The 22417-nt window shown below is 43.9% G+C and overlaps 1 protein-coding gene across 1 annotated transcript in view; it reads right to left on the bottom strand.

Annotated features, from left to right (window-relative positions):
- The window catches only part of unm_sa1614 (un-named sa1614), a 102081-nt gene that overhangs the window by 11893 nt on the left and 67771 nt on the right, over nt 1-22417 (bottom strand). Inside the window, exons 16-25 of the mRNA XM_078418853.1 lie at nt 21726-21817; nt 17000-17186; nt 13827-13912; nt 12267-12382; nt 9616-9683; nt 8454-8561; nt 7035-7275; nt 2322-2522; nt 1115-1175; nt 736-794 (exon numbers count right to left, since the gene is read on the bottom strand). Coding sequence (XP_078274979.1) covers nt 736-794; nt 1115-1175; nt 2322-2522; nt 7035-7275; nt 8454-8561; nt 9616-9683; nt 12267-12382; nt 13827-13912; nt 17000-17186; nt 21726-21817 — 1219 coding nt within the window. The remainder of the gene's footprint in view (nt 1-735; nt 795-1114; nt 1176-2321; nt 2523-7034; nt 7276-8453; nt 8562-9615; nt 9684-12266; nt 12383-13826; nt 13913-16999; nt 17187-21725; nt 21818-22417) is intronic.

Below are 22417 nucleotides of genomic sequence, written 5' to 3'. Positions count from 1 at the left end.
GCCTGGATAGAGTGGATGTGGAGAGGATGTTTCCACTAGTGGGAGAGCTTAGAACCAGAGGGCATAGGCTCAGAATAAAAGGACATAGCTTTAGAATGATGAAGAGGAATTTCCTTAGTCAGAGGGAGGTGAATCTGTGGAATTTATTGCCACAGATGACCGTGCAGTCCAAGTCATTAGGTATTTTTAAGGCGTTGACTGACGATACTTGTTTGGTAAGGGTGTAAAGGTTTATGGGGAGAAGGCAGGAAAATGAAGTTGAGAGGGAAAGATAGATCAGCCATGATTGAATGGCAGAGTAGACTTGATGGGCCAAACAGCCTACTTCTGCTCCTATTATTTATGAACCCCATAGCAATACTCATTGTCCAAGCTCACATATTAAAGGAGATCAGGCAGCTGAGTTACCAGAAGATTGGCTTTACCTGGAGAAGGTGGGAACATTCTGTATTCATGCTAGATACACTTTCCTAGTTGAAAGGGAAGGGACAAAAACTTATTCTATGCCACATTTTAAATGGCAAGGCAGGAATAAAAATCAACAACCTCTCCAAAAATATTTGTTTCATTCTTTCATTCTTTATTTATAAACACTTGGTTCTTTTCAAGATAATTTGACGTGCAAGTACTTCAGTCTACAGAAACAAACAGTGAAACAGAACCTGTAACTCATAAATTGTATATGCAAAGATAATGCACCAAAGCTTCTGGTTTACATTTATGTGCAGTCCTTACCTGTCTCTGGTAACTCTGGGAGAGAATGTAGCCCAGGTGAGATTTTTGGAGAGCCAATACTAAAATGTAAATGGAATGAAAAGGAAAATTATGTAGCTTGAGAAAAATACTACCTCTTTGATACAACTGTTGTAAATTTCAATAGAAAAGAAAATTAACTTTCATAATGTCCATTGATACATTTGAAAATAGTCTGTGCAAGAAAACTGTGAGATATCATGTAATCTTTAGAACTCATTCAAGCTAAACTTTATTCTCTTCTGATTGCAAAGAAAACAAAGAAACCATTTTGAAATCCAGTACTGTGCAAATATTGTAAAGTAACAAAATTCAGTCTAAGAATAGTAAGATAGTAAAGCAGGGGAAAACAATATCTAACCTTGATTTTGGTGAAAATCTATCCACCATAGTAGCAGAAGGGCTAGATGGTGGAGTAGAATCTAAACATTAAAAAATAACAGAGAACAATATATAAACACATTGATAATATATTCACCAATAATGTTTTGAAAACATTTTTTTCTGCAAATCTCCTACACATACAAACTTTACAATTTATAATGCCCTTGCTCAATTGAACAAGGTCTGCCTTCTCTAAAGGCCAGTGAAATAGTAATTGTTCACGAATTGAGTTTCCCTCATTGTAGATACAGCTAAACTTACCGAAGACAATGATTTTAGCTAATTGTCAAGATAACCACTGAATATGGTGCCTTCTGGAAAATGATCTAATTCCAAGTTGCTCAATTTACTGAAGGATGTGGTGGATTAATATTTCCTCCCATCCTTTGTGGAATGGAAGGATTTGGCTCCAAATTTTAGATCGAGGTGGCACAGTGGTGCAGCGGCAGAGTTGCTGCTTTACAGTGCCAGAGACCCGGGTTCAATCCTGACGACGGGTGCTGTCTGTACGAATTTTCGACATCCTCCGTGACCTCGTGGGTTTTCTCCGGGTGCTCTGGTATCCTCTCACACTCAAAATATGTACAGTGCTATAGGTTAATTGGCTTTGGTAAAAAATGCAAATTGGTCCTAGTGTGTAGGATAGTGCTAGTGCTGGTTGATATAGACTCTGTGGGTTGAACAGCCTGTTTCCGCACCGTATCTCTACAGTCTAAAGTAAAACCTAATTGGCAGCACAGTGACTAGAACTGAAAAAAACTCTGGTGCACTTTAATATTAGATCGCATTTTAAACTGCATAAAATACCAGATTCCTCCACATATTAGTACATTTAACATTGATTTAAAGTGGAAAGTAATAGCTTGCATTTCATATCTACTTTTATTGTTGGCATATACTTTCTCTAGTACTATAGATGATTACAAATTGCACAAAAATACCACTCTCAATTGCTTCGAAGCAGAGGATTAACAAGAGGAAGAGGGAAAGGTCATGAATACGTTTGGCATTAGCCCAGATAAAAAATGTGGCACCTCTAAATTTTTGAATAAGATTTCATTCTGCAGGTATATATTTAAATTTAGACATAAAACAGAATATACATAAAACAGAGTTCTTTCCCTATTTGTTCTTTAAATTACCAATATAAATGAAACTGAGAATCATCTCCTTATAAAACGTACCGAATGAGGACTGCTTGCGATTCATAGGGCTAGGAGGCACTGCTGGCGTGGGTTCGGAGAGAGTCCGTTTATGTTTTGTTATGAGTGGAGGTAGGGGTGGTCGTTTCTTCATTGACGAACTTTCAGAGATAAATGCTCCCGTTCCAGCAGGGGGAGTGAAGACAGCGGATGGTGGGGGTGGAGGTGGTGGGACACTTGGAGCTACCAATCAACAAAGTACACACAACTTAGCTTTGCAGAAATATTTTTCATATTTGAGCATTCTTTAAAAAAAATGACTTGCTATGTACATCACCGCACTGTACATCCATATAAGATCAGAATATAACATTTTGATAGCAGATGCTTAGTTTAGTTTAGTTTATTATTGTCACATGTACCGAGGTACAACAAAAGCTTTTGTTGCATGCTATCCAGTCAGCGGAAAGACTATACATGATTACAACCACAGTGTACGGATACATGATGAAGGGAATAATGTTTAGTGCAAGATAAAGTCGGACACAAAGGACGCCTCCGGGAGGGCCGCTGAGAATCCGAGGCCGAAGCCCCCCGGGACGAGCCTCGCGAATCGACAAAGCCCGGGGTCAATGGCTCCTGGGGCCTGGGTCTGTGCCACAGAGGCATCCGGAGACGCCCCGGCAGCGATAGTGGAGAGGTCCGTTCAGCAGTCGATAATTTCAATGATGGACGGATGAGGATGGACCATATGGAAGTGAGGACGTCACTGCTGGTGGAAGGAACAAAGAAGGCTTGGAGGGACCGCCGTGAGGGAGGGGGAAAAACAATGGACAATGGAGGACCCAGCTTGGGGGGAATGCCTTGAGGGAGGGGGAAGAACAATGGACAACCCAGCGTGTGGGGACCGCCGTGAGGAGAGGGAGGGGGGGAGGACAAAGGGGGACCTGCCGCCGATACTTTGTAAGTGTCCTTTATGCACGACCATTTGCACACCTTGGGTATGCAAGCAAAGAATTTAAATGTGATGTCACATGTGGCAATAAATAAAGCATTCAAAGTTTATTCAATTTTAAATATAATCCGAGGGTTTCCAATCAGGTAGCTGCTAGCTCAGGACCATGCTCTAGTTCTTGATAAGATGTTTCAGTTGCCTGATACCAGTTGGCATAAAACTGTCCCTGAATCTGGAGGTATGCGTTTTCACACTTCTGTACCTCTTACCTATGGGAGAGGAGAGAAGAGGGAGTGCTCGGAGTGAGTCTTGTCTTTGATTAAAGCTTGATTATGCTTTAACTAAGAGACATGTATGGGGAGATTACAGCAGCACTCATTGATTTATTGAAGATGGTCTGATGATCTGTGGACACGTTCAAATTCCAACATGACAAATGATCTGTTTAAATTTAAATAATCCGAAAAAGAAAAATCGTATGAAATTATTTGATATATCAGTAATGGTAATGATAGCGCTATCAGATCCCATAACTGATAAGAGTCACACTGCACGAAACAGGCCCTTTGGCTCAACCCATCTATGCTGAGTAAGATGCCCATCTAAGCTAGCCCCATTTGCCCATATTTGTCCTTACTTGGTCTGAGTTTTGTGTAATTCCACAACATATAGTTTGGGGGCAATTAAAGATGGACAATTAACCACTAAAGTGGGTGGCATTGTAGACGGTCAAGATGATTGTCAAAAATTGCAGTAGGATCTTGATCGATTTTGCAGGTGGGTTGAAGAATGGTTGATGAAGTTTAATACAGATAAGTGCAAGGTGTTGCAATTTGGGAAGTCTAATCATAACAGGACCTACACAGCGAATGCAAAGTCTCTGTGGAGCGTTGTAGAGCAGAAGGATCTAGGAGTGCAGGTACCTAGTCCCTTGAAAGTGGCATTACAGGTAGACAGGGTGGTCCAGAAGGCTTTCGGCACATTGGCCTTCATCAGAGTACTGAGCACATAAGTTGGGATGTTATGTTACAGTTGTACAAGACATTGGTGAGTCCACATTTAGAATATTGTATTCAGTTTTGGTCACTCTGTTATAGGAAAGATGTTGTTAAGCTGGAAAGCGTGCAGAGAAGACTTACAAGTATGTTGCCAGCACTCCATGGCCTGAGCTATAGGGAGAAGCAGGCTAGAACTTCATTCCTTGGAGCGCAGGATGATGAGGGGGTAATCTCATAGGGGTGTATAAGATCATGAGAGGAATAGATGGGGTAAATGCACAGATTTTTATCCAGAGTGGGAGAATCAAGAACCAGAAGACAAAGGTTTAAGGTGAGAGGGGAAAGATTTAATAGGAACCTGAGGGGCAACTTTTTTTACACAAAGGGTGGTAGGTATATGGATCAAGCTGCCAGAGGAGGTAGTTGAGGGAGGTACTGTCACAACATTTTAAAAAAAACACTTGGACAGGATAGATTTAGAAAGATATGGGCCCATTGCAAGCAGGTGGGACTAGTGTAGAGGGGCATATTAGTCGGCGTGGGCAAGTTGGACCGAAGGACCTGCTTCTTCGCTGTTTGACTCTAGGACAGCCCTTGCATGATTTAGAAAATATTTCAAGTCATTTCAGGAAACCAGCAATAGCAACAATTTCCATTTATGTAGAAATTTTAACAGATCTTCAAGACATTTCAGAGTAGCGTTATCAAATAAAATTTGACACAGGCAAATAGGTACAATCTAGGCAGATAGGAAGGACTGCCTCAAGGGAGAAAAGATGGAGAGGGAATGCTACAGCTTTAGTTAATGGCAGCTAAATGATCAAAAATTCATGTATTTAAAAACTATCTCGTACACACCTATATTATTATTATTATTATTATTATATTACTAAAACTCTCATCTTGTATGTTTGTACCGTATGTTTGTTCCTGTTATTTCTTCCGTCGTTCCTGTACTCCCTTCTTATCCGGGAAAAAACGGTACACGACCCGCACAATTTTAGGCCCGCCTTACTCACCTTTGTCCTGGGGACACATTCATCCAAGTTTCATTCATATATTTTTCAAGTTAGAGACATTTTAAAGTTAAAAAATGACCTTATTAAACTGATTGCTTGCCATGTTCAGCGTGTGACGTTACAATGGGACCCACCCGAATGACAACCAATGAGGGAGGGGGGGAAGCCCACAATGGGCGGCACGGTAGCGCAGCGGTAGAGTTGCTGCTTTACAGCGAATGCAGCGCCGGAGACTCAGGTTCGATCCTGACTACGGGTGCTGCACTGTAAGGAGTTTGTACGTTCTCCCCGTGACCTGCGTGGGTTTACTCCGAGATCTTCGGTTTCCTCCCACACTCCAAAGACGTACAGGTATGTAGGTTAATTGGCTGGGTAAATGTAAAAATTGTCCCTAGTGGGTGTAGGATAGTGTTAATGTACGGGGATCACTGGGCGGCACGGACTTGGAGGGCCGAAAAGGCCTGTTTCCGGCTGTATGTATATGATATGATATGATATGACCACCGGGGGCGGCAGCCACCAGAGTGACGGGAGTACCCGAAGAGCTGCCGCTGAATAATACACGCGCTCCCCTCCCCCGCCCGAGTGACGACCAATGAGGGGGGGGTGCCATGAGCACCTGCCGCTGCTACCGTGCCTGCCACTTGAGACTACCTCTGCTACTGAGCCGTTACAGATAAGATTTATTTTGGTTTTTTTTTAAAACAACGCCACTTTCATTTACATTTATTTCATTAAAAAAAAGTTAAATTAAAAAGATTTAAAAAAACACCGTTTAATAATACAGCCAATGAGGGAGGGGGACGGCCAATGGGGGGGGCACAGAGCGCCTGCCGCTGCTACTGAGCCTGCGCTTGAGCCTGCCGCTGCTACTGAGCCGTTACAGATAAGCTTTATTTCATTTTTTTTTAAACAACGGCACTTTCATTTACATTATTTCATTTTTTAAAAAAGTTAATTAAAAAAGATTAAAAACCGCCGTTTAATTTATAGAAAAAAATGCTCGGCCCGGGTACCACGTGGGGGGAGTTTAATTTAAAGAAGAAACGCTTTATATTAAAGCCGTTTAATTTAAACGGGCAACATTTTATTTTAAAGAACGATTTTTCCTTTTTTTTTAAAAACTGAGCCTGCCGCTGCTACTGAGCCGTTACAAATAAGCTTTATTTCTTTTTTTTAAAAATAACGCCACTTTCATTTACATTTATTTCATTTAAAAAAGTAACTTTAAACAAGTAAATAAAAACGCCAGGGAGTGGGGGTGGGGGCGAGACCAATGCAAGAGAGGTTTGGGGGAGTTTTAAGGGGGGTTGAAAGGGGGATGGAGTGGTTGGGGGGATAAGGGGAGTTGGGGGGGTATGGAATAGGCGAATGGGTGAGGAGGGGGGATAAGGGGAGTTGAGGGGGGATGGTGAGTGGGGAGTGCTAGGCCAATGCAGGAGAGGCTTTGGGTCCACAACTCGCTCTGGCTGCAGCGCTGGTGGCACAGGGCCGAGGTGAGTGGCTCCCTCTCCCCTGTCCCCCTTCGCCCACCCACGGCCCCAGAGGACACTCCCCACCTGGCAACGGGCTTCGTCAGTTGGAGAGGGTTGCCGGGCCTGCAGGATTGTCAGTTGGGGGAGGGTTGCCCCAGGAGAGGCCCGCAGGAGAGATTTGGACCCAACAGGTCCACCTCAGTCTAGTTTTAAATGAAAAGTTCTTCTGCATATTTAAATTTCAAAGGTAATTATGTACAAACACACTATGTATTAGTGAATGGACTTATTAGTCCTTGATTGCAAACCTCTGATGGGGATTCTGGGGGGAATAGGCGGCCCCTCTGATAAAGGAGAGGGAAGCTGAGAATCCATGCTACGCGGCTGACTGGCCCATCCAGAAGGCAGCTCCCGTTGCCGCTCTCTTGGCAGGTATGTGGAGTCTCTGCTGACGGCTGCTGTATTAGGCTTCTCCAGGCTCCGGGAAGAAGTGCTGGCAGGCTGGTAGCAGCTATAGGGCCGAGGAGAGCGTTCTTTCTTAACAGGTCCCTGTTGAATGAACAGAGGAACATAAATCTAATGTAATATTAAGGATTACTAAGTTTAGTTTAGATTAGAGATAGTCAAGAGTGAGTCAAGAGTATTTTATTGTCAAGTGTTGCAAACAGAAAAATGAAATTCTTACTTGCAGCAGAATATGTAACATAGTACTTTGTAAACCATATAATAAAGGAAATTGGTTTAATACGCACACACACAAACAAACACAAACATAAAATAAACAAACAAACAATAATAGTGCAAATAAAACAAAACCAATGCCCCCAAGTCTATGTAATTCAGAGATTGTAATGGTGGTTAATAGCCTCATAGTAGTAGCGAAGAAGCTGTTTCTGAACCTGGACGTTGCAGTTTTCAGGCTCCTATATCTTCTTCCAGATGAAATGAGTGATACGAATGTGTGGCCAGGGTGGTGTAGGTATCTGATGATGCTGGCTACCTTTTGAGGCAGCGACTCTTACAATTCTTTTCGATGGTGGGGAGGTCAGTACCAATGATGTACTGCATGGAAACAGGCCCTTCGGCCCACTGACCATCAATCACCCATTCACACTAGTTCTACATTATCCCACTTTCTCCGTTAAAATGGTGGGAGCATTGGAACATGATGCTGCCATTCAAATGGGACCTGCTGCTCTGCAGTGAACAGCCTCTCTACACCTGAGTTCAGGTATTAGTAATGGTTGGTCAGTGGGTAGAGGATGAGACTTGGTATGTGAAAATTTATTTTATATTTACTCAAGTGAAAGTCTTGGGTATATCAGCTCCATAATTCAGTTCCCCAAATGTGTTCTTATTTAAGAATACAGCCTGGAAACTGGCCCTTTGGTCCGAATCCACGGTAACCATCAATCACCTGTTCATTCTAGTTCCATGTTATCCCACTTTCTCATCCACTTCCTACATGCAAGGGGCAAGTTACAGAGGACCGATTAACCTACAAACCTGCAAGTCTTTGGGATGTGGGAGGAAACTGGAGTACCTAGAGGGAACTCATGCAGTTACAGGGAGAATGTGCAAAGTCCACAGAGACAGCACCCGAGGTCAGGATCAAACCAAACGGTCTCTGGCGTTGTGTGGCACTGGCTCAACCCACTGCATTGCTGTACCGCCTTGCTGCGCCATTGCGCTGCTTTTTCCCCCAAAGAAAATACCAAAGAACCAACCTTCTCATCTAAATCGTCGTCACTCTCATACATATCTTCCTGTCCTAGTCGCCATTCATACTCCACATTAGTGTGGAGATTAAATTGGTTTAATTTTGCCTGGGTCAACTTTAAAACAAAAAGACAAAGTTTAGAATTTTTAAACAATCAATAATGTTACAACATTGCAATTAACTGAAAAACAAAATAAATATTAATTCAAGTTTCTGCTTTGAAAGCAGTGATACAGCTTGAGTTGTTGTTCTAATGATACAAAAGCTTTCTGTTTAACATTCCCATTATTTTACCTCACAAATGCCATTGAATAGCAATTTCTATCGGAATGTTTAGCAGCCATGGTCAGTGACATACGCCGGAAGAGTTGCAGGGTCAACGTTGGAGTCTTTGTATGGATGTTGGACCTAGAACCAGTTTGTCCTTTAGGTAAATGAAACTGCAGCATGACATCAAAGAAAAATGGGCATTTCTATCAGCATCCTGACCAATTTTAATCACTACACCAAATAATAGTTATCTGATTAATGTCTTCCTACTAAGTATGGGAATTGATTGTACATATTAGCTAGCTTATTTCAGGAACGACAGCAGTGAATTTTTCTCTCTCTTCTTCTCCTCTCATGCCCTGTTTCCCTTTCCCTCTTGAATTTTCCATCTGCCTTGTCACCTTGAAAACCAGTTTTGGTGCTTCAAAAATAAATTCATCGTGTAAAGTACGTTAAGATGCTTCAACGGTATGTTGTGCTTTGAATAAAAATATTCTTTTTATTTATTTTGTGTAAACGTAACAATTGGTTTCAATGAGAAGAATTTATATTTGCTTACATATGATCTAAAGATCAGATCATCTAATTAACAGATCGATTAACACTGGGTGTTCCAAAACAAAACGTGTACTTTAAGCCAGAAAATCAAATTAATATCCATCAAAATAAACACAATCTGTTGATTAGACGAGGAACTCAGTCCCCAGTCGGTCAAAATTGATCAAAGTCAACCATATTTTTTTCAGCTCATATTTTAGCCTTTCCATAATAATTATCTAAATAGAAAAGAAGCTTCAAAGAAAATGTTAAACCAAGGAAAATGATTAATAAATTAATAAAGAGCAAATTGATTACTATATAGCTATTGTAAACAGGCAGATGGCGTGACTATTTCATACCAACTCTTCACAACATTGGTGCTTCAGTCTTCGAGCAATGTCCATCGCAGTCTCTCCATCGTCATTTACTGTTTAAGAATCAAACACAAAACTTCAGGCACTGATTTTGCAGTAAAATTTTCATGGATGAACTTGAACAATGAATGAGCCTTTGGACACCTGTGCTCCAGTTTGCTCTTTCCTGTTTTGTGTTCCCAATTCCAAACTCCATCAAGTTACATGTTTGACATACTAGAGTTGAAATCAATTCCACTGGGTTGTCACCAAGCCATTGATGCAAACAAGTTAGAAAATCCAGCAATAATAAGGTAATGTAGCAACTTAGGTTTAAAGCTCTGACAATTGGCCGTGCTTTTAGTTTCTGGTGGAGTACAAGTATGGAACTGAGTTACTCTAGCATTTTGTGTCTACCTTGGAACAATCAATATATTGAGAACTTAGAATCTAACTCAATATTTGAGGGCAGTACTGTGGTGCAGCTGTTAGCTGCTTCACAGCTCCAGGAACCCCATTTGATCTTGACCTCAGGTGTTGTCTGTGTGGAGTTTGCACGTCCTCCCTGTGACTACGTGTGTTTCCTCTGGGTGCTCAGGGTTTTCCACCACATCCCTAAGATGAGTGGGTTTTGTAGGCTAATTGGTCTCTGTAAATTGCCCCGGCAGTGTGTAGTCAAGTCAAGTCAAGTCAATTTTATTTGTATAGCACATTTAAAAACAACCCAGGTTGACCAAAGTGCTGTACATCTGATTAGGTACTAAGGAAAAAAATGAAACATACAGTAGCACGCAAACAGTTCACAGCGCCTCCTCAATGAGCCTCAAACGCTAGGGAGTAGAAATAGGTTTTGAGCCTGGACTTAAAGGAGTCGATGGAGGGGGCAGTTCTGATGGGGAGAGGGATGCTGTTCCACAGTCTAGGAGCTGCAACCGCAAAAGCGCGGTCACCCCTGAGCTTAAGCCTAGACTGCGGGATAGTGAGTAGCCCCAAGTCGGCCGACCTGAGGGACCTGGAGTTAGAGAGGGGGGTTAGAAGATTTTTGATGTAGGGGGGGAATGTCCATTTAGGGCTTTATACGTGAATAGGAGGAGCTTGAAGTTGATTCTGTACCGTACAGGGAGCCAGTGGAGAGAGGCCAGAATCAGGGTGATGTGGTCCCTTTTACGGGTACCTGTCAGGAGTCTCGCTGCGGCGTTTTGGACCAGTTGCAGGCGGGACAGGGAAGATTGGCTGATCCCAGTGTATAGGGAGTTGCAGTAGTCTAGGCGGGAGGAAATGAAAGCGTGAATGATTTTTTCTGTGTCGTCGAATTGGAGGAAAGGTTTGATTTTAGCTATGGTTCGGAGTGGATGAGAAAGTGAGATAACATGGACTAGTGTGAATGGGTGTTCAATGGTTTTTCCAGGCTTGGTGGACTGAAAGGCATGTTTCTATGCTGTATCACTAAACCAAATTTCAGGAATTGATTTTTTCCATTATTGACACAAAAAATTAGCTGTTTTCTGCTGAGCACTATAAAGCTAGGAACACACCGAAGGATGGTTTCCTTTTTTTTCTTCCAGGATTTGTCTAACTCAAAGATACAGTAAAGTCAGAGAACAGAACACCACAAAACAGACCATTTAGCCCCTCAAGTCTGTACTGGCCCCTAGGTCACCCTTTACACTAGATTCTTGCTAACTCCTGTTTTTTTTTGTTGTCATTCTTTTGATGGATTCTATCGATCTTCCATTGCAGTTATGATAAGGATAACAGCGATGGTTATTACCTTTATGGAAATTCCAGGAATGGGCATAACATTTAAAAAATGAAATAATCAGTGGTGGTAGTCTCTCTCACCTGGTGTTTACTGAGAAACACAGTATAGAGAGTGATAAAGAAGGCATATGGTATGCTTGCCTTCACTGGTCAGACCATTTAAGAGTCAGGAAGTCATGCTGCAGCTTTATGAAGCTTTGGCGAGGCTGCTTTTGGAGTATTGTGTGCGGTTCTAGTCCCCCTATTACAAGAAGGATGTGAAGACTTTGGAGAGGGGTTGGCAGAGGTTTATCAGAACGCTGCCTAGATTAGAAGGTATCAGCTATAAGGGGAGGTTGGACAAACTGGGATTTTTTTCGCTGGAGCTTCTAGAGAGGCTGAGGTATGACTTGTTATAAGTTAACAATTATCTGAGGTATAGATGGTCTTTTTTCCCCCAGGGTGGAAATGTCAAATAATATAGGGCATAGTTTGATGGCAAGAGGGGGAAAAATTAATGGGGTTGTTTAGGGCTCGTTGTTTCACAGAGTACGGTACTTGCCTGGAACTCGCTGGCAGGGGGGGTGTTGGAAGAAATACATACAATAGTGGATAGTGGTGGCTTTTAGGTAGGCACATGGATATGCAGAGAATGGAGGAATATGCATCACGTGCAGGCAGAAGGGATCAGATTAATTTGGTATAATCTTTAGCATAAACATCATGTTCCTTTGCTGCACTGTTCTGTGTTCTACGTAATAATGGAATTTTCTCAGAAAGATAATTTAAAATTGATGCAAGGATACATGAATTAATCAGGTGATTAATATATAAACCATATTATAATCTCAAAAGTAACATATCTGGCGTCAAAATGATTGCATCATTACCAGTGAGTTCAACAATGCAGTACTTACAAACACTGGTGTTGGCCTTGGCTTTCAGAAGGAGTTTGAGGCATTCTGTTTTATTGAGTAGACAGGAATAATGAATGGCTGTGTTTCCCTTCACTGTCTGCTTGCTGAGGTTCCCACTAGGATTTAAAAAGATAGTTATACTATTTTCATAAATCAGAATAGATCATCTATTCTCTGGATTACACACGTTCCAGACAGTGTGAGATGAGAAATAAATAATACATTTTGCTGTTACGGGGAGTATTTCTTCCGAGTTCCACAAGTACAAGACCAGGCGGAAGATCCGGCATAATGTAAGGTGGAGATTGACAGATACTTGACTGGTAAGGGTGTCAAAGGTTGTGGGGAGAAGGCAGGAGAATGGAGTTGAGAGGGAAAGGTAGATCAGCCATGAATGAATGGCGGAATAGATTTTTTTAGATTTAGAGATACAGCGCGGAAACAGGCCCTTCGGCCCACCGAGTCCGTGCCGCCCAGCGATCCCCGCACATTAACACTATCCTACACACACTAGGGACAATTTTTACATTTACCCAGTCAATTAACCTACATACCTGTACGTCTTTGGAGTGTGGGAGGAAACCGAAGATCTCGGAGAAAACCCACGCAGGTCACGGGGAGAACGTACAAACTCCATACAGACGGCGCCCGTAGTCAGGATCGAACCTGAGTCTCCGGCGCTGCATTCGCTGTAAGGCAGCAACTCTACCGCTGCGCCACCGTGCCGCCCCGATGGGCCGAATGGCCTACTTCTGCGCCTAAGACTTGTGAACCAGGCGTGCAACCTATACGGCAATGTGAGATCTATAAGAGTGAACCTTCCTCCTTTGCAGTCTCTCCAGATCCTTAACCTCTGCCACCCCCTATCTGTGATCGTGTTCCTCCTCATACGAGAGGCCCTCAGGCAATGGCTCAGCTCTCCTGTTAGCCAGTATGTTCTGTACGAAGGAAATGATAACCATGCATAAAAGGCTATGCAGCAAGCACTGGTCCCAGCGTGCTCCCACTCTCCCAACACCCAAGTGGAGAGCACTAAAATGTATTTGGTGAGGTTTGTGGTCCATGGTCCTGGTTGCTTGATCACTTTCATTGAATTAGTAGTTAGCTTGCAGTCACTGGAGCACGGACAAGAGTTGAATGTCAAGAAGAAAAGGAGAGCATTTATCAATGACATCTCTGAAATACGATATTTCTTGAAAAGGCAATTGTTCCGCCCAAGACTGCAAGAAATTGGGTATTTTTAAGATGGAGATTGACAGATGATTGATTGGTAAGAATGTCAAGGGTTATGGGTAGAAGGCAGGTGAATGGGGTTGAGAGGGAAAGATAGATTCGTCATGATTGAATGGTGGAGTAGACTTGATAGGCCGAATGGCCTACTTCTGCTCCTATAACTTACGAATGTACAAAACTGCCGAGTTGTGGACGCGTCCCAGTCCATCAAACATCAGCAATCCTCCCAGCAAAAGATACTACCATACAAAACCCATCTGTTATCACAGAACTAACAAGTGCACTTTGTATGGTCATGGAAAGGTAGGTATGAAGATTCTAACTTACCAGTTTTGAACCAGAAAATCCACAATGTGCAGCGAGGTGCAGTCTGCATGCTGTATGGCAAGATGAAGAGCGGTTTCTCCAGCTTCCTGCAAATTAAACGTACATACATACTGGATGCATATTTAATCTGGAGGCTGTGGCCTACATCACCATATTACATTTCTTTTCATCTTTAACTTCTTTTCATTCACTAGTGAATGGTTTCTGGTGAGTTTGCATGCTTATCGCAGGAAGGATGCACTTGAACAGGGCATATTTCAATATCAATCACAAAGATAAACTCCTTTCACTTTTGTCTCTTTCCCACTTAAGCTTAGTTGTGAACTAATAACCATCAGCATATAGCGTGCGGGAGTAACAGTGGGTCAGGCAGAGGAGAGGGGTAGAGGAGGGAGGGGGTTAGAGGACGTAGGGGGTTAGAGGAGGGATGGGGTTAGAGGAGGGATGGGGTAGAGGAGGGAAGGGGTAGAGGAGGGATGGGGGTTAGAGGAGGGATGGGGTTAAGAGGGGGTTAGAGGGGTGGGGGTTAGAGGGATGGGGTTAAGAGGGGGTTAGAGGAGGGAGGGGGTTAGAGGAGGGAGGGGGTTAGAGGAGGGAGGGGGTTAGAGGAGGGATGGGGTTAGACGAGGGTGGGGTTAAGAGGGGTTAGAGGAGGGGTGGGGGTTAGAGGAGGGATGGGGTAGAGGAGGGATGGGGGTAGAGGAGGGATGGGGGTAGAGGAGGGATGGGGGTAGAGGAGGGATGGGGGTAGAGGAGGCATGGGGTAGAGGAGGCATGGGGGTAGAGGAGGCATGGGGGGTAGCGGAGGCATGGGGGGTAGAGGAGGCATGGGGGGTAGAGGAGGCATGGGGGGTAGAGGAGGCATGGGGGGTAGAGGAGGCATGGGGGGTAGAGGAGGCATGGGGGGTAGAGGAGGCATGGGGGGTAGAGGAGGCATGGGGGGTAGAGGAGGCATGGGGGGTAGAGGAGGCATGGGGGGTAGAGGAGGCATGGGGGGTAGAGGAGGCATGGGGGGTAGAGGAGGCATGGGGGGTAGAGGAGGCATGGGGGGAAGAGGAGGCATGGGGGGAAGAGGAGGCATGGGGGAAGAGGAGGCATGGGGGGAAGAGGCATGGCGGGTAGAGGGGGGTGGTGGAGTAGAGGAGGGATGGTGGGGTAGAGGAGGCATGGGGGGTAGAGGAGGGATGGTGGGGTAGAGGAGGGATGGGGGTTAGAGGAGGGATGGGGTAGAGGAGGGATGGGGTAGAGGAGGGATGGGGTAGAGGAGGGACGGGGTAGAGGAGGGATGAGGTAGAGGAGGGATGGGGTAGAGAGATGGGGGTAGAGGAGGGATGGGGTTAGAGGAGGGATGGGGGGTTAGAGGAGGGAGGGGATTAGAGGAGGGAGGGGATTAGAGGAGGGAGAGGGTTAGAGGAGGGAGAGGGTTAGAGGAGGGAGAGGGTTAGAGGAGGGAGGGGGTAGAGGAATGATGGTAGAGGAGGAATGAGGTTAGAGGAGGGATGGGGGATAGAAGAGGGATGGGGTTAGAGGGAGGGGGTTAGAGGGAGGGGGTTAGAGGGAGGGGGTTAGAGGGAGGGGATTAGAGGAGGGGTGGGGGTTAGAGGAAGGAGGGGGTTAGAGGAAGGAGGGGGTTAGAGGAAGGAGGGGGTTAGAGGAAGGAGGGGGTTAGAGGAAGGAGGGGGTTAGAGGAAGGAGGGGGTTAGAGGAAAGAGGGTGTTAGAGGAAAGAGGAGGTTAGAGGAAGGAGGGGGTTAAGGGAGGGATGGGATTGAGGGGGTTAGAGGAGGGAGGGGATTAGAGGAGGGATGGGGGTTAGAGGAGGGAGGGGGTTAGAGGAGGGAGGGGGTTAGAGGAGGCAGGGGGTTAGAGGAGACAGGGGGTTAGAGGAGGGAGGGGGTTAGAGGAGGGATGGGGGTTAGAGGAGGGATGGGGGTTAGAGGAGGGATGGGGGTTAGAGGAGGGATGGGGTTAGAGGAGGGAGGGGGTTAGAGGAGGAATGGGGTTAGAGGAGGGATGGGGTAGAGGAAGGATGGGGTTAGAGGAGGGATGGGGTAGAGGAAGGATGGGGTTAGAGGAGGGATGGGGGGAAGAGGAGGGATGGGGGGTAGAGGAAGTATGAGGGTTAGAGGAGGGATGGGGGTAGAGGGATGGGGGGTAGAGGAGTCATGGGGGGTAGAGGAGGGATGGTGTTACTTATCATTGCAATGGACTTTATGATAAGGGATTAGAGACCTTAGTCAGAAATATATATATATAATATATATACTGTAGGTGGTTTTCTCCAGTGCAAAATTGACGGTTGCTGCCATTTTGGAGGTCTTTTTTTTCTCGACAATTCATCAAGCTGTGGATGAATTGCAGATGGGGGGGGGGGGAGGGAGTGGACTTTTAACATCCCAGAAGATCAACCATAACTTTGTTAAATAATAATGCGGCTCAAAGTCTTCTGCGATTACCCCTCAGCCTATTTCTTATGTATTCATGCTAACATCAAAGAGAGACAGCTGAATTAACTATTTATCTTAATTTTGTTTGACAAAACATTGTGTGAAATACTGCTGTATTAGTCTTTACTGCAACACTTACTATATAAAATTAATCATGCTTGAGGAGGTTTCGGAAGCACCTCCAAAACTTTCATATGAAGAAAGACTGGATAGACTAGGCTTGTACTCGCTGGAATTTAGAAGACTGAGGGGGGATCTTATAGAAACATATAAAATTCTTAAGGGGTTGGAGAGGCTAGATGCGGGAAGATTGTTCCCGATGTTGGGGGAGTCCAGAACCAGGGGTCACAGCTTAAGGATAAGGGGAAGTCTTTTAGGACCGAGATGAGAAAACATTTCTTCACACAGAGAGTGGTGAGTCTGTGGAATTCTCTGCCACAGAAGGTAGTTGAGGCCAGTTCATTGGCTATATTTAAGAGGGAGTTAGATGTGGCCCTTTTTGCTAAAGGGATCAGGGGGTATGGAGAGAAGGCAGGTACAGGTTACTGAGCTGGATGATCAGCCATGATCATATTGAATGGCGGTGCCGGCTCGAAGGGCCGAATGGCCTACTCCTGCACCTATTTTCTATGTTTCTATGTAAAACGTAACAAGGAATAATATAACTGGGTGTTCATTTTCCTTCAGTGATTTATTCTGTCAATAACTCCTGTGCAGCGCCTCTTACCTGATCAAAAAAAGTCAGTGATTCGCTGAGGTCAACGTTTTCTGCATAGGCCTGTAACAATGCAAATATATCCTTGCCTTTCACGGCAATGCACAAATTATTCAGCTTTGTCACAGGAGTACCATTGGTCTGATTTACATATTGATGAGCTATATACTTGGAAACGATGTAATCTTTTCGTATTGTCCTTTAAAACAACAGAACATTTTGATTAGATTAGCTTTCGCTGAGGGTCCTTTTAAAAAAATGGAACATCTCAATCCGTTTAGATTTTGGTAAAACAACCAAACATAATGTAGGCAGCTAGAAAGTGTATCATGCTCGAAAAGGTATCTTAAAGCAAACACGAGAAGGGGGTCAAACCAACTTTGCTTGAAATCTCCTATAACTATAAACATTATTCTATCACATGCAATCCCCATGCAGTCAGGAATGGGCCAAAGTCAGGCCCTGGACTCCCATCTGTTTCATGTAGGAAATAACTGCAGATTCTAATCGAAGGTAGATACAAAATGCTGGAGTAACTCAGCGGGACAGGCAGCATCTCTGGAGAGAAGGAATGGGTGACGCTTTGGGTTGAGACCCTTCTTCAGACTCCCACCTCTTTTTCTGCTCCACACCAGTAGCTCACATGCTACTTTTTTCCCCTTGGCTGCACAATCAGCAAATTATCAAACCTGTCACACACCTACTGGTCTTTGTTCCAATCATCTGCCTGTCAAACTCCCCTCACTTGTGTTGACTTATACCTGCCACGCTTTGTCCTGCCTCTCCCCTTTTCCAACTTTCTTTTACAATCAGTCTGAAGAAGAGTCTCGACCCGAAATATCACTTACTCCTTTTCTCCAAAGATGTTGCCTCACCTGCTGAGTTACTCCAGTATTTTGTGTCTATCTTCAGTGTAAACCAGCATCCGCAGTTCTTTCCTACACAAGTTGATTATGAGGTTGGGATGAGGATCAGAACTAGCCAAAAGGGAAGATGGGGATGTCGGGAAAGAGGGATTGCTCCAGAGTTGTATGGGGATTGAATGGGTACGCTCAATGAGTGGAGATCCAAAAACCCCAGGCACTAGAAATCCAAAGTAAAAAATGCTGAAAATACTGAGAGAATCAGGTTACATTTGTGAGAAGAAAAACAGTCAATGTTTTGGATTGACGATCCTTTGTCAAAACTGGAAAAAAGACAAAGGAATAGAAAACATAAGTGCTGGAGTAACTCAGAGGGTCAGACAGCAACTCTGGAGAACATGGATAGGTGATGTTTCCGATCGGGACCGTTTTTCAGAGTCTGAAGACCCAACCCAAAACATCACCTATCCATGTTCTCCACAGATGCTCCACATGGCCTGCTAAGATACTCCAGCACTTTCTTTTGTAATCAGGCATATACAGTTCCTGGTTTCTAAAAAGGCAAAGGAAGTTTGTTAAGTGTGGCGGGGCAGAAAGAATGCCTTTCCAATTGAGTTTCCAAAGCTCCACAGCATGTGGAGTTAGTGATAGGTACTGGGAAACTGTTTGAAGGTTAAAGCATTAGCTAATTGTTACATATCCTTGTAACTGAAGATTTCTTCTTGGTCCTGAGTGTAAGTATATAAGCAGTTGGTTTCAGGAAAATAAAAAAATTAAAATATATATACTGTATATATATATACACACACACAAACTGTATATGTATATATACAAATGATTTTTATTAAGTTTATTGAAATCAAAAAACAAGAATAAAATAATTCATAACAGAAATAATGAAAAGTTATATTTTTTCTAAAGCAAATTCACCGTGGTGCAATAACATCCAGGTTCAAGAACAGCTTCTTCCCAACAACAACAGGCTATTGAACACTACAAACTCTAACTAAACTACAAATTGGCTGGGTTGCACTGGAGACTTTTGGGCTTTGTTTAGTTTTTGCACTATATTGGGGTTTTTTATTCAAACCTGTTGTGCTGTTGCTGCAAGAATTTCATTGTTCCGTTTCGGTACATATGACAATAAAACACTCTTGACACCTTGTCAATGTACATGCCTATTCCACCTCAGAAACTTACAAATATACGAACTATTAAGATGTTATCCCATTCTAGCCACTTGATTATATAGAGGTTGTTTGTCAAATAGTTAATAGAAGTCAAGTCAAGTCAAGTCAATTTTATTTGTATAGCACATTTAAAAACAACCCACGTTGACCAAAGTGCTGTACATTTGATTAGGTTCCAATAGAAAAAAAAATGAAAACATACAGTAGCACTCAAACAGTTCACAGCGCCTCCTCAATGAGCCTCAAACGCTAGGGAGTAGAAATATGTTTTGAGCCTGGACTTAAAGGAGTCGATGGAGGGGGCAGTTCTGATCGGGAGAGGGATGCTGTTCCACAGTCTAGGAGCTGCAACCGCAAAAGCGCGGTCACCCCTGAGTTTAAGCCTAGACCGTGGGATAGTGAATAGCCCCAAGTCGGCCGATCTGAGGGACCTGGAGTTAGAGAGGGGGGTTAGAAGATTTTTGATGTAGGGGGGGGAGTGTCCATTTAGGGCTTTATACGTGAATAGGAGGAGCTTGAAGTTGATTCTGTACCGTACAGGGAGCCAGTGGAGAGAGGCCAGAATCGGGGTGATGTGGTCCCTTTTACGGGTACCCGTCAGGAGTCTCGCTGCGGCGTTTTGGACCAGTTGCAGGCGGGACAGGGAAGATTGGCTGATCCCAGTGTATAGGGAGTTGCAGTAGTCTAGGCGGGAGGAAATGAAAGCGTGAATGATTTTTTCTGTGTCGTCGAATTTGAGGAAAGGTTTGATTTTAGCTATGGTTCGAAGTTGGAAGAAGCTGGCTTTTACCACAGCGTTGACTTGCTTATCAAATTTTAATGCAGAGTCAAATATCATGCCGAGGTTTTTGACATGCGGTTTGACTAGGCAGGATAGGCTTCCAAGACTGCCTGTTATCAATTTGATGGAGTCGGGGGGGCCGAATAGGATGACCTCAGACTTGCTCTCATTTAATTGGAGGAAGTTCTGTGCCATCCAACATTTTATGTCCTCAAGGCAGTGTGAGAGGCTGTTTAAATTTGACTGGTTGTTGGGTTTCAGGGGGAGGTAAAGCTGAGTGTCATCGGCATAGCAGTGGAGTATTGTGTAAGAAAGAACTGCAGATACTGGTTTAAACCGAAGATAGACACAAAAAGCTGGAGTAACTCAGCGGGACAAGCAGCATCTCTGGAGAGAAGGAATGGGTGACGTTTTGGGTCGAGACCCTTCTTCAGGTCCCAATATAAGAGTATTCTTGTGTTTGCAAACTGCTGCATTTAGGATTACAAACAAAACTGTTTGTAGGCTGCCACGTATTTGCTGCTGAAGTAATGTCTGCCGGAAGGAACAAAATTATTAGTTTGCTTCTTCCACAAATGTATGCTTGTGCCTTCCCCTTTCCTTCTGCACTAAATTGGAAACAGGCACAAATCTATTCTATTTGCACTCCATACAATTGTAACTATGCTGCTGACATACAGTATCACAAATCAACAGTATCACATCTCCTGAGGGCCGCAGCGTGCCCCCAAAGAAAACGAAGGCCTGGGTTACGGACCTTATACTATGCCTATATAGAGTGGATGTGGAGAGGACGTTTCTGGTAATTGGGGAGTCTAGGACCAGAGGGCACAGCTTCAGAATGATAGAACGTACCTTTAGAAAGGAGATGAGGAGGATTTTTTTTAGTCAGAGGGTGGTGAATCTGTGTAATTCATTGTCACAGATGGGGGTGGAGGCTGTCGTTGGGTATTTTTAAAGCGGAGATTGATCCGTTTTAATTGGTAAGGATGTCAAAGGTTAAGGGGAGAAGGCAGAAGAATGGGTTTGTGAGGGAGAAATAGATCAGCCATGATTGAATGGTGGAGCAGACTTGATGGGCCAAATGGCCTAATTCTGCACCAATGACTTAAGATCGTACGTTTACTGGAGCAACATAGGAGACCAAAGACAGAGAGGGTATTGGATGCAGGATTACAGCGATAGACATTGGAAGTTACATATTTCATTCAGTGTTCACAATGGTCTGGTCAACATTGGAGAAACCAAGTGCACATTGGATAACATTTTGAAAAAATGCATCAAGTGCCAAACCTATGGTCTGTGCAAACATAGACGCGGCAACCGTTTCACTGAACACGTATGCTCGGTCCGCCGAGGCCTATGGAATCTCCCGGTTGCCAACTATTTCAACTGCCCTTCCCATTCCCACAGACCTTCCTTCAATGCCAGACTGAGACCACATGCAAATTGGAGGAACAGCACCTCATAGTCCATTAGGACAGCTTACAACCCAGCAGTATGAACATTGAATTCTCTAATTTTAAGTAACCTCTACCTACACTCCCCTCCCCTCCCCTCCTGCCCCCTAGATATTTAACCAGTTTCTCAGCTCTCCACATTGTATCCCGCTAGAGTCACACCTTCCCTGACCAACAATGGGCCCACCAGGGCACTACCCTGCCCGAGATCATTTGTGGCTGGCCCTGGACTTTTCTCGCCTCCAGCTCTTAACCCGCCTCCAGCTCTTTCAGTCTGAAGAAGGGTCCCAAGCCGAAACATCATCTATCCTTTTTTATCCAGAGATGCTGGCTGACCCGCAGAGTTACTCCAGCACTTTCTCTCTATCATCAAACCTATGGTCTTGATCAATTAGCATCAGCAGCTTTTTTAATGTTTAGTATTTCCTTTTGAATTTTACTCACATAGGACTGTCTGTACTTGGTTTTACTGGTAAACTTGGAAGATTAGCCTCCAAAAGTTCATTGAACTTTGAATTCCCAACATTCTTTGCCAACTGTAAAATAAGCACATCACAAATTAATTTTCACAAATTCTTCAACAAACACAACCTATCAAAACATCGGAAGTAATCCTCACTGAATAGCTAAACATGTTTAGGAAGGTAAATGACCTCTACATATTGGAGTAACTAAGCTGGTCAGTCTGAAGAAGGGTCCAGACTCGAAACGTCACCTGTTCATGTTCTCCTGGGATGCTGCCTGACCGGCTGTGTTACTCCAGCACTTTATGTCTTTTTTTAAACCAGCACGTGCAGTTCCTTGTACCTACAGAAATAATCCTCTATTTATTCCTCTATTTTTATTATTCAAAATTACTGTCTATGTTTCTAATTTGGTAAATCCTGTGTGTCCGATGGAACGGCAGATGCTGGTTTACACGAAAGACAGACACAAAATGCTGGAGTAACTCAGCGGGTCAGGTGGCTTCAGGGGAGAAAAGGAATATATGACGTTTTGGGTCAGAACCCTTCTTCAACTCAGAGTTCCGACCCAAGATATCACCTGCTCCTTTTCTCCAGAGATGCTCCATGACTCACCTAGTTATTCCAGCATTTTGTGAGTATTTTAGTAAAGCCCTAATGATTTACATTCTG

This window comes from Rhinoraja longicauda, chromosome 22, assembly GCF_053455715.1.
Source record: "Rhinoraja longicauda isolate Sanriku21f chromosome 22, sRhiLon1.1, whole genome shotgun sequence".
Taxonomy (NCBI): Eukaryota; Metazoa; Chordata; class Chondrichthyes; order Rajiformes; family Arhynchobatidae; genus Rhinoraja; species Rhinoraja longicauda.
Note: the sequence above shows the minus strand (reverse complement) of the source record. Positions and strands in the feature narration are given on the sequence as shown.